General features: G+C 43.6%; 1 protein-coding gene across 2 annotated transcripts in view; it reads right to left on the reverse strand.

Moving 5' to 3' along the window:
- The window catches only part of eda (ectodysplasin A), a 333535-nt gene extending 321800 nt beyond the window's left edge, over nt 1-11735 (reverse strand). For both annotated transcript variants that reach the window (XM_070882801.1, XM_070882800.1), the window contains exon 1: nt 11309-11735. In XM_070882801.1, the coding sequence (XP_070738902.1) occupies nt 11309-11617 (309 nt within the window). In that variant the 5' untranslated portion in view covers nt 11618-11735. The remainder of the gene's footprint in view (nt 1-11308) is intronic.
- Between the last annotated feature and the right edge of the window lie 1211 nt (nt 11736-12946).

Consider the following 12946-nt stretch of genomic DNA (forward strand, 5'->3'; position numbering starts at 1 on the left):
AAACTAAGTTATGATTATATTACAGCAGATCATGGTTATAGTAGCCTGGATTACAAAGAACAAATACTCCAGAGCCTATTTCAGGGTTCAAGTGACAGTTCGGAGCCATTCTTCCGATTTAAGGCATCATCTGACTCTCCTTGGGGCAGTGTGCTTTGTTTCACAATCCTTTGTACCCATTAGTCTTTACTTACTGTTTCATTGATACCTCAATTACTGAGAGAGACAGGTTTGACTCTCCAAATAGGCACATCTTTGCTTTCATAAAAATATACAGAATAGAAGTTTTTTCTTCTTTGTGAGACTAACACTCCCTCACTGAGGAACAGAAAATGAACAAAAAATCCCCATAACTTCTTGTTCCCCACTGAAGTTTGTTTGACAAATGTCATTTTCTGCCTTTTCCCCAATGTATTGCCAAAGGCAAGAAAATGCTGTTCTGAAGCCAGTAGTTACAGTATTAAGCAGTCCCTCCTATTGAAGATGACCCGCTTCCACACCAAAAAGGGATGAGTTCACAAGTGTTTCAATGAGGGACCTGACATTCCAGGTCCCGAACTACATACTGAAGGGTGAAAGATCCCTGTGCATGGATTCTTTTAGCGAGGGGTGGCCGTTGCACACCATCCACCACACGGGCTTGACAGGGCTAGGTCTTGATTTAGTGGCAAGGGTTAACCAAGACAACTGGAGACCAGCTCTGCTACACGGACCTAGTGCGCACGCATGCTCCTACTATCCATAGATCGTAGTGTGAACTGGCCCGTGCTGCCTCTGGGCCCTCGGCTCTCCTGGGCCCCGAACCCGCTGGGGAGAGACCGTTTACCTGCTCTGAGTGTGGGAAGGGATTCACTCAGTGAAGTCAGTACTGTACCAGGGGAAGCACGCGATTGCAAGTCTTGTGATGATGGTGATGTGGCTGATTGAGAGCAGATAAATGCATGGAGGAAGGGGAGACAATATGGTGTGAACACAAGTCTCACCACTTTATGGTGCATTGCATTGGCACTCTAATTCTCACCAGTAGAACACATTACAGTGGAAAATGCCCAAAATGACCCTCAGGAACTCCTGTTTTTGATCACACTGACAAATTTATTTCCCTCATCACAATAGCCAGATTTTACCCAAGCATAATTTAGAACATCATTCTCCAAGCTCTCACGATAGATCAACTAGTTACGTCTGTCAGTAGCTGTGCCATGCTGACTAGGAAGATGTCAGATGAGAACTCCAGCCATTGTTAAATTAGATGGCTGCAATAGGGATGGTTTCTATCCCAGGATACTAAAACAAAATTAGCCAGTGTTCCCATACTGGATTGCATCAGCTGTGGCTCAGTTGGCAGCACTCTTGCCTCTGCGTCATAGAATCATAGAATGGTTACAGCACAGAAGGAAGCCATTTGACCCTTCCGAGCCTGTGCTGGCTCTCTGCAAGAACACTTCAGCTAGTCCCACTTCCCTGCACTTTCCCCATAGCCCTGCAATTTTTTTTCTTCAGATACTTATCCAATTCCCTTTTTGAAAGCTAAGATTGAATATGCCTCAGAAGGTTGTGGGTTAAAGTCACAGTCCAGAGACTTGAGGTCAAAAATCTAGGCTGACACTCAAATGCAGTACTGAGGGAGTGCTGCATTGTCAGAGGTGCCATCTGTTGGATGATATGTTAAACCAAGGCTCTGTCTGCTCCCTCAGGTGGACGTGGAACTATTTTGAAGAAGAGCACACGTATATAGCATCTTTCACAACTACCGGACGTCCCAAAGCGCTTTATAGCCAATTAAGTACTTTTTTTTTGAAGTACAGTCACTGTTGCAATGTAGGAAATGCGGCAGTCAATTTGCAGACAGCAAGGTCCCAAAAACAGCAATGAGATAATGACCAGATAATTCGCTTCATTGATTGAGAGATAAATATTGATCATCACAAAATCTAGGCTGACACTCCTATTCAGTATTGAGGCAAATTTATGCTCCTTTTATCTTGCACGGTTGCAAAAGTGACAAAGGTGACCACATCACATAGAAACATAGACATAGAAATATAGAAAATAGGTGCAGGAGTAAGCCATTCGGCTCTTCGAGCCTGCACCACCATTCAATGAGTTCATGGCTGAACATGCAACTTCAGTACCCCATTCCTGCTTTCTCACCATACCCCTTGATCCCCCGAGTAGTAAGGACTACATCTAACTCATTTTTGAATATATTTAGTGAATTGGCCTCAACAACTTTCTGTGGTAGAGAATTCCACAGGTTCACCATTCTCTGGGTGAAGAGGTTTCTCCTCATCTCAGTCCTAAATGGCTTACCCTTTATCCTTAGACTGTGACCCTTGGTTCTGGACTTCCCCAACATTGGGAACGTTCTTCCTGCATCTAACCTATCTAAACCCATCAGAATTTTAAACGTTTCTATGAGATCCCCTCTCATTCTTCTGAACTCCAGTGAATACAAGCCCAGTTGATCCAGTCTTTCTTGATGGGTCAGTCCCGCCATCCCGGGAATCAGTCTGGTGAACCTTCGCTGCACTCAATAGCAAGAATGTCCTTCCTCAAGTTAGGAGACCAAAACTGTACACAATACTCCAGGTGTGGCCTCACCAAGGCCCTGTACAACTGTAGTAACACCTCGCTGCCCCTGTAGTCAAATCCCCTCGCTATAAAGGCCAACATGCCATTTGCTTTCTTAACCGCCTGCTGTACCTGCATGCCAACCTTCAATGACTTATGTACCATGACACCCAGGTCTCGTTGCACCTTCCCTTTTCCTAATCTGTCACCATTCAGATAATAGTCTGTCTCTTTGTTTTTACCACCAAAGTGGATAACCTCACATTTATCCACATTATACTTCATCTGCCATGCATTTGCCTCATCTGCCATGCATTTGTGGTAGAGAATTCAACAGGTTCACAGCTCTGAGTGAAGAAGTTTCTCCTCATCTCGGTTCTAAATGGCTTACTTACCCCTTATCCTTAGACTGTGACCCTGGTTCTGGACTTCCCCAACATCGGGAACATTCTTCCTGCATCTAACCTGTCCAGTCCCATCAGAATTTTATATGTTTCTATGAGATCCCCTCTCATTCTTCTAAATTCCAGTGAATATAAGCCTAGTCGATCCAGTCTTTCTTCATATGTCAGTCCTGCCACCCCGGGAATCAGTCTAGGTGAACTTTCGCTGCATTCTCTCAATAGCAAGAATGTCCTTCCTCAGAATAGGAGACCAAAACTGTACACAATATTCAAGGTGTGGCCTCACCAAGGCCATGTACAACAACATTGACAACCTAATGATCATAGATGCTCCACAGGAAGTAGTATCCCTGCTTGCATCCAATGGAAAAATGTTTGACTGAGTCAGCCATCTGGATTCTGTTTATTTTTTGTCATTGCTAGACATCTTCACGGTAACAGTAATAGAGCTCCAAATGCAACTTTGTACCGACGACACATGGATAATTATAAAGCAGTGTGCACAATTATCAAACAACTTCATATATAAAGGGGAAAGCTAATAATTGAACAACTTAAGGACCATATTTTACTGTAGAATCTCTTATCCATCAACCCACGTCAGAATTTTATAATAAAAAAATCCACTTTTTTTTTTAACTGGGATTGGAAGTTGTCAATATGAACCAAATCAGGTCAATGGGAAGGAGAACAGCGAGAGATGCATGGGAAGGGGAATCAAGGAGGGCTGGAGGGAGAGAAAAATACTTGACAAGGGGAGTGGAGGGCAAATAGCTGTGAAAGAAGGGACACAGTAGAGGGGGGAGTGCCAATATGAACTGGAAGGGTTGGGAAAGATATATTAAACAGCAGCAAGTTGGATGGAATACAGTATCTGAATACAGCGATATTGGAGTGCCAATATGAACTGGGTCTGATTGGGGTAGGGTGCCTTGAGAACGGGTTGGTGGGGCGTGGGGGGCTGATGGGTTGACTGCAGAGGTAACTTTTGGGGTAGTATTGGTCTGCTTTGTCTGTTCCCTAGCCACCGACTCCATCCTTCTTCCTGGCAACTGTCGAACGCTGATCCAGAAAGGTTTGCAACCTTGTTGTCATATTTGATCCCGAGATGAACTTTCGACCACATATCCTCGCCATCAATAAGACCTCCTAATTCCGCCTCCACAATATCGCCTGCCCCTGCCTCAGCTCATCTGCTTCTGAAACCCTCATCCATGCCTTTGTAATCTCGAGACTTGATTACTCCAATGCACTCCTGGACAGCCTCCCATTTCCCACCCTCCATAAACGAGGTAATCCAAAACTCTGCTGCCCTAACTCGCACCAAGTTAGGTTCACTGACCTACATTGGCTTCCTATTAATCAACTTCGATTGTAAAATTCTCATTCTTGTTTTCATATGCCTCCATGGCCTCACCCCTCCCCATCTCTAACCTCCTCCAGTGTACACCCAGCCGGGATATCTGCACTCCTCCAATTCCGGCTTCTTGCACACCCACAATTTTAATCGTTCCATTATTGGCGGCCGTGCCTTCAGCTGCCAAGGCCCTCAGTTCCAGAATTCTCTCCCTAAACCTCTCTGCCTCTCTACCTGTTATCCCAGTGTCCCGGCCAATATTTATCCCTCAATCAACATTACAATAAAAAACAGATTACCTGGTCATTAGCACATTGCTGTTCGTGGGAGCTTGCTGTGCACATATTGGCTGCCGAATTTCCTACATTACAACAATGACTACACTTCAAAAGTACTTCATTGGCTGTAAAGCACTTTGGAGCACCTGGAGGTTGTGCAAAGCACTATGGGCCTGAAATCATGCTCCCCACAAGCACGTACTAAATGCATACAAGCCTGTGGGATCCTCGCAAGTTCTGGGTTTAGGTATGCGAAGCACATGCGCCTAAATGCGGCACTTGCGATCCGTCAAAAATTATTTTGCCAGCGTAAGAGTTTAAAAAAATATAATGTTATTCTCATTTATATATTAAAAACCCTGTCCATTAAGGTAAGTTTGTTTTTAGCCCTGTAATAACATATTTTTTAAAATTTCCAAAAAAGTGTAAAATATTTAATTAAATTGCATTTTAATTAATTTTAAATATGTAATATGTTTTTTAATTTATTTTCAGTATTTGTGTTTTTCGAGGTATTCCCATTCATACTCCGTACATACAGAATTACCATAAATATGAATGGGGATCCCCCTGCTCTGATAGGTTAGGCCAGCCCGCATGATCCCAGAGATCAGTACGAAACCCATACGATCCTGGGATATGTGAGCCCTTTTGCTCCTGGGATACGTGGGCCCCTTTGCTGGCCTTTGCGTAGACTGCAAGTCGCCGAAACTCCGGGATCACCAGGTACTTTCGTAGAGCAACCACCTTCCAGTGTCTTGCCCAAGTGACCATTTTTTGAATGCGATTGTATGGGATACCACAGTTAACCCTGATCCTGGTCCTATTTTCATCCAACATCCACATGTGCATTTTGCAGCAGGAATCATTTAACAACAAATCCCCCCTCCCTACCTTGAGGGACATAGACCCAATTACAGTAGCCAGATAATGCCTCCACCAACCCTGCCCCCCACCTCCCCCCCATCCCCATCCCCATCCCCATACATCAGTGCAATCAGGTATTCAATCTGGAACCTTCCTGATCATTATGCCAATAAATTTACCAATTTAGCCACTGGGGCAATTTACTATATTCATAAAGTAGTATTGTTATTTTTTTGGCACCAAACCTTCCCTGCAGAGACAAATAAAGAAAGTTATTGGAGTCTATTACCTTACCAGAAAAGTTAAACACCATTCTTTATACCAAATGCACATGCATAATTATAGAACCACATGCAAAATCATGGAACTGCTTTCATAAACATCCAAAATGCATTTCCAAAAAAAAATCCAACATTTCTTTCTATGCTTGCTTCCAATTTTTAGGATATCTGAAATATGTGATCTCGTGGGCATGTCGCAGCATGTCAACTACTAATCGCTGTCATAAATAACTGCAAAACAATTAGCAAGATGTTGCGGGCACATAATATATAGCTTGCTCCCATGCATTAGTGGAATTAACACTGGGTCTATAAGAACATAAGAAATAGGAGCAGGAATAGGCCATACAGCCCCTCGAGCCTGCTCTACCATTTAATAAGATCATGGCTGATCTGATCATGGACTCCGCTCCACTTGCTGTACCTGCATAGTATCCTTTTGTGTTTCATATACAAGTACCCTCAGGTCCCGCTGTACTGCGGCACTTTGCAATCTTTCTCCATTTAAATAATAACTTGCTCTGATTTTTTTCTGCCAAAGTGCATGACCTCACACTTTCCAACATTATACTCCATCTGCCAAATTTTTGCCCACTCACTTAGCCTGTCTATGTCCTTTTGCAGTTTTTGTGTGTCCTCCTCACACATTGCTTTTCCTCCCATCTTTGTATCATCAGCAAACTTGGCTATGTTACACTCGGTCCCTTCTTCCAAGTCGTTTCTATAGATTGTAAATAGTTGGGATCCCAGCACTGATCCCTGCGGCACCCCAGCACTGATCCCTGCGGCACCCCAGTAGTTACTGGTTGCCAACCAGAGAATGAACCATTTATCCCAACTCTCTGTTTTCTGTTAGTTAGCCAATCCTCTATCCATCCTAATATATTATCCCCAACCCCGTGAACTTTTATCTTGTGCATTAACCTTTTATGTGGCACCTTGTCAAATGCCTTCTGGAAGTCCAAATACACCACATCCACTGGTTCCCCTTTATCCACCCTGCTCACAGATATGGGTTCCTGCAAACTTGCAGAGATCTCCAAAGTCAGGAGCAAGAGAAAGCACACAGCAGAACCATTATTATAAAACTGCTATACTAAAATATGTAGGTTACTGCCATTTAACAGTTTGTTGTAATGGAAAAAATCATGAAAAATAGAAGCACTGTGCTTGTATATATTTAACATACAGCTGGCTGCAAAAGAGTTCTGGTGTGACTTAGTACTTTTATAAATATGTTAAAGGGGTATGGAGAAAAGAGACTGAAAATCTCCTTCAGTAAACCAACACTGGAACAGTGGGTCCTCTTTCTGTACTGTAAAATTCTATGATTCTATTTTAAACTTCACTAATAATTACTGCCGTCTACTGAGTAACTCGAGCAGCCATTTCATTCATTTCAGTCAGAGTGACAAGTCATTTGCCCCCCATCCCCCAATCATTTTTATTTATGACATTTTACTTCCTTGTCTATTAAATTTTACAAACTACTAAAAACTATAATTAATTAGAGGCTTTACTAGTAATCCTATTTCTAACAGCCTCAATGCCAAGATTAGTGTGTGGCAGCCTTGAGATACTGTACAGAAATGGTGAGTATTATTGCTGAGGGTATTGAAGCCTTACAGTGGATTGTGTTTTTCTTCCCTTGTTTTTATTTTTCTGGTGAATTCATGTTTTGCACTTACTGAACGGTCCAACTGTAGATTATAGTGAAAAGTTCCTTGGAATTCACTTTTCTATCCTTCTTTCCCAAACTACCAAATCCTGCTGGGCTACAGATGTCAGCATATCCTCCTGTTCCCCTTGCCCCTTTTTCTAATATCTCACCAAGAGGCCGTGTTTCATGCGTCTGCCTAGACACAGTGTCAGAACTGTACACGACCAAGTTGGATCTCAGCCTTGCTCAATGTCGACCTATGTGCACATTCTAGCAGGAATCATTGCATAGAAATCAGGACCAGCAACCTTGGCTGATTTCCTCCCCCTCCTCCACCATCCACAAGACATTGAGACCTTCTCCTTCCCCACCACCCAGGGCTCCAAACACCCCTTCCAGATGAAAGAGAGAGACTTGCATTTATATAGCTCCTTTCATGCCAACTGGAGTCCCAAAACGCTTTACAGCCAATGAATTACTTTTAGAAGTATAGTCACTGTTGTAATGTAGGACACGTGGCAGATAATTGGTCCGCAGAAAGCTCCCACAAGCAGCAATGTGATAATGGCCAGATAATGTTTCAGTGATGTTGATTGAGGAATAAATATTGACCAGGACACTGGCCAATCCCCTCCTCTTCTTCGAAATAGTGCCACGGGATCTTTTACATTCACCCGAGAGAGCAGACGGGGCCTCGGTTTAACATCTCATCCGAAAGACGGCACCTCTGACAGTACAGCACTCCCTCAGTACTGTGCTGGAATGTCACCCTAGATTTTAGTGCTGAAGTCTCTGGAGTGGGACTTTTACCCACAACAGCGATTTACTTTGAATTTAGTATGCTGTATTTGCTGCTCATGATGCGATCTCTTTTATATTGGGGGGACCAACGCAGATTGGGTGACCACTTTGCGGTATACCTCCATTCAGTCTGCAAGCGTGACCCCAAGCTTCCGGTCGCCTGTCATTTTAATTATCTGGACCACTCCCACTCTGACCGCTGCCTCCTACACTGTTCCAATGAACCTCAATGTAAATTCAAAGAACAGCACCTCATCGTTCTATTCGGCACTTTACAGCCTTTTGAACTCAACATTGAGTTCAGATCATAGGCTCTGCCCCCATTTTATCAGACAGCAGCTGTTACTGATGATTCTGATATTCCCATTTACACCTCCTCTCGACGCATCTTTTGTTTCTTTACTTGTTCCATTACCACTTCCTTTCACCTTGCACCACCATCCCTTTTGTTCTTTCCCTTCCCCCCCCTTCAGCTGCCCGTGTCCTAACTCGCACCAAGTACCGTTCACCCATCACCCCTGTGCTCACTGACCTACATTGGCACTCGGTTAAGCAAAGCATTGAGTGTAATATCTCCAAGTTTGTGGATGACACTAAACTGGGTGGCGGTGTGAGCTGTGTGGAGGACGCTGAGGCGCTGCAGGGTGACTTGGACAGGTTAGGTGAGTGGGCAAATGCATGGCAGATGCGGTATAATGTGGATAAATGTGAGGTTATCCATTTTGGGGGCAAAAACACGAAGGCAGAATATTATCTGAATGGTGGCAGATTAGGAAAAGGGGAGGTGCAACAAGACCTGGGTGTCCATGGTTCATCAGTCACTGAAAGTGGGTATGCAGGTACAGCAGGCGGTAAAGAGGGCAAATGGTATGTTGGCCTTCATAGCTATGGGATTTGAGTACAGGAGCAGAGAGGTCTTACTGCAGTTGTACAGAGCCTTAGTGAGGCCTCACCTGGAATATTATCTTCGGTTCTGGTCTCTTAATCTGAGGAAGGACGTTTCGCTATTGAGCAAGTGCAGCGAAGGTTCACCAGACTGATTCCAGGGATGGCTGGACTGTCATATGAGGAGAGACTGGATCAACTGGGCCTTTATTCACTGGAGTTTAGAAGGATGAGAGGGGATCTCATAGAAACGTATAAGATTCTGAAGGGACTGGACAAGTTAGATGCGGGAAGAATGTTCCCGATGTTGGGGAAGTCCAGAACCAGGGGACAGAGTCTTAGGATAAGGGGTAGACCATTTAGAACTGAGATGAGGAGAAACTTCTTCACTCAGAGAGTTGTTAACCTGTGGAATTCCCTGCCGCAGAGTTGTTGATGCCAGTTCATTTGATATATTCAAGAGGGAGTTAGATATGGCCCTTATGGTTAAGGGGATCAAGGGGTATGGAGAGAAAGCAGGAAAGGGGTACTGAGGGAATGATCAGCCATGATCTTATTGAATGGCGGTGCAGGCTCAAAGGGCCGAATGGCCTACTCCTGCACCTATTTTCTATGTTTCTATGTTTCAAAATTTTCATCTTGTCTTCAAATCCCTCCATGGCATCGCCCCTCTCTATCTTTAATCTTCTCCAGCCCCACAACCCCCCACTGAGATGAATGCACTCCTCTAATTCTGCTCTCGAGCTTCCCTGATTATAATCGCTGAACCATTGGTGACTATGCCTTCTGTTGTCTCGGCCTTAGGCTCTGGAATTCTTTGCCGAAACCTCTCTACCTCTCTATCCTCCTCTAAGATGCTCCTTGAAACCTACCTTTTTGACCAACTTTTTGGTCACTGAGAGCATGCAGAAATCAAGCGCAGACTGTTAAACGAATCCCACCCACCCCTTCCCTCAACGACTATCTGTCCCACCTGTGACAGAGACTGTGGTTCTCATATTGGACTGTTCAACCACCTAAGAACTCATGTTAAGAGTGGAAGCAAGTCTTCCTCGATTCCGAGGGACTGCCTATGATGATGGTCACCTGCCCGAATCTCCTTATGTGGCTCGGTGTCAAATTTTTTGTCATAATACTCCTGTGAAGCACCGTGGGACATTTTATTACGTTAATTGTCACAAGTCATAAATACAAGTCGTTGTTCCCTGCCTCTGTACTTGCTTAAAATTCCTGTGACGCGCCTTGGGACATTTTACTGCGTTAATGGTGCTGTATAAATACAGGTTGTTGTTCCCTGCCTCTGTACTTGCTTAAAACCTTTTTCCAGTTCTGACAAAAGGTCATCGACCTGAAACGTTAACTATGTTTCTCTCTCCACAAATGCTGCCTGACCTGCCGAGTATTTGCAGCATTTTCTGTTTTTATTATGGAGACCAAACTCCTGGTGTGGTGTGGCACTGAGGCATTAGGGGAGCTGGTCAATAAGGTGATATCGCACCGATATATGGTGTGTGCCATGAGCTAGAAAGATGTCGGGTGCTTTCTTCTTTTCCCCTTTCAAATTCTCCACGGTGTCACTTCTCCACACAACTGCTAGCCAACCCCTCCTCCAAGGAGAGTTAAGACATGAAAAAACATTTGAGAGATTTGTTAAATCAATACCACTCGTAACTGGTTATACACACGCATATGTATCATTGATGGATATTGGGGAAATCAATCACCTGTGCGCCCTCTTAAATCAAGAAATGAATGATACTAGTAGATACTGGAACAGGAGAGAGGCTAAGAGAACTCAATAAGGGGTAAACAAAAGCAACGTTTAGGAACTATTTAAAGAACATTCTGTAGATAGAATAAACAGTGCTGTCTTTCAATGGAAGTTAGAAGTACAAAAGTTTTCAGGAGGATTAAGCTCCCCTCACCACTCATCTAGTCCAACAATCAATTGCAAACAATGCACCGATACTGGTCCAATCAAAGTAATACATTATCGCAATTAATTCCTCTGGCCGAGCAAGTTTCAATACAGGTGTAGAAATGTTGATAACAGCCTGCAAATGGTTTTGTTGAAATCGTCTACACAAGAAACGATACAAAATTGGAATCGCAGCTTTAGCTCTAAAGCTGTACCCGCGAAACGTTTACAGCGCCAGATGCCAAGGACAGTGTTACCACGTTGGGAAAGGGATCGCACTTACCTCGTCGGCGGCGGCGGCGGCGACAGCGGCAACTGATTGTAGTTCCAGTTCGCTCGGGTGCATCGGCTGACGGGTGCCATCTGGTATTTGTTCGGCTGAATGCTCGCTCCTGCTCTGCAGCCTCAGCTCCCGCTTCACCTCGGATCGAAGATCCAAATAACAGACCAGGGTGACCAGGTGGAGGCACAGCGATAGTACGAAGAAACCCAGGAAGATCCCACAATTGTTGCACTGCTGCTTGCAATTGCAAGTTGTAGGAAGCTCTTTCTCGTAGTTTAATAACTTTCCCTCGAAACTTTTCGTTGGCATTTTTAAAAGTACTAATCCAGATCTTTAAAAGTACTTTTTTTCTTACTACACCATATTCAAGTGCCCTTTTCTAAAATTCTGATGAATTGATTTTTAAACAGCAGCAACTTCCTACACTGAAGAGGTTCTCATGCGAGTGGTACTATTAGACAGAGAGAATGACTAAGGTTACAAACCTCGTGCCAATCAAACCTGCAAAGTCCCACCTCATCGTGAGGAACGCTTCCCTATTGGTCAACTGCTACGTCCATCATCGAGCATCATGCTAATTCGATGGACCATTTCAGAGACCGGTATCATTTTCTAAACTTGTCCTTTGCACAGCAATTCTGAGAATCGTAAAATAAATAAATGTGAAAGTAAACATGCATGTTTTATTCGTTATAAAATGTTTCCATATCGATTGCAAGCTCAACATGCAGCAAACTTGTGTGCAAATTAAAGAGACTTTTAGATTTTTTTCGCAAATACACGCAATGATATAAATTGCGGCAAAATACACGATCGCATCATTTGCGTGACGTTGTTTGTGATGGGAATGATATGCAACTTTTATTTGGGGCGGGGGGGTGTTCTCTCCCTTTCTCGTGCAAGCTGCGCCCCTTTGAAATTGGTAGTATATGACCAATCTGTCCAGGATTTCTGATCCAAGAACTATTGCTTAATTCGGGTTGTCCCTAAATGACATATTGTGCTCAGCACTGACACAAACATATCAACAGCCTTGATCTATTAATGAACCAAGCGTACTGTGTGACTGAACTTTACAAAACATGTTTTTTCGTTTTCGCTGCATGAAAAAAATACAGATTTACCAAAACAGCACCACAATTCCATCTTTCCTGTAAAATTTTAGGCATTGTTTCGGGTCTGGTAATGCAGAGGAAAATACACAGCGAGATGTTTAAAAGATAAAAAGAACGATCAGCAACTGGATCTTCTCTCTCAGCCTTCCCTGAAAGCTTGTAATTTTTTCTTCGTTTTCTTTGGAAGTCTTTTGAAGTTGCAGTATTTGTGCATGTGAGCCGAGACATCACTGTTCAACCTGTTCCTTTACGTTATTTATTTGGAACTGCTGGATTCATGAAACTGCTAGAGGCCTGAACGCTTTCATTTAAATTCTTAAGAGTCTAATTTAAAAAAATGTGCTCTCCTCTTCTGATTTATGACAATGGTGCTCGAAGGCTTAAGTGACCAGACATAGATGAGCCTAGACAGTGAGTATTGTCAGGCTATTCAACCATCGAGGAAGCAGTGGTGAAACCAGTCATCATCATATAGTCCCTTGAAATCCAGGAAGACTTGCTTGCACTCTAAAAGTAAGGTCCT

Source organism: Pristiophorus japonicus, chromosome 6 (genome assembly GCF_044704955.1).
Source record: "Pristiophorus japonicus isolate sPriJap1 chromosome 6, sPriJap1.hap1, whole genome shotgun sequence".
Lineage (NCBI taxonomy): Eukaryota > Metazoa > Chordata > Chondrichthyes > Pristiophoridae > Pristiophorus > Pristiophorus japonicus.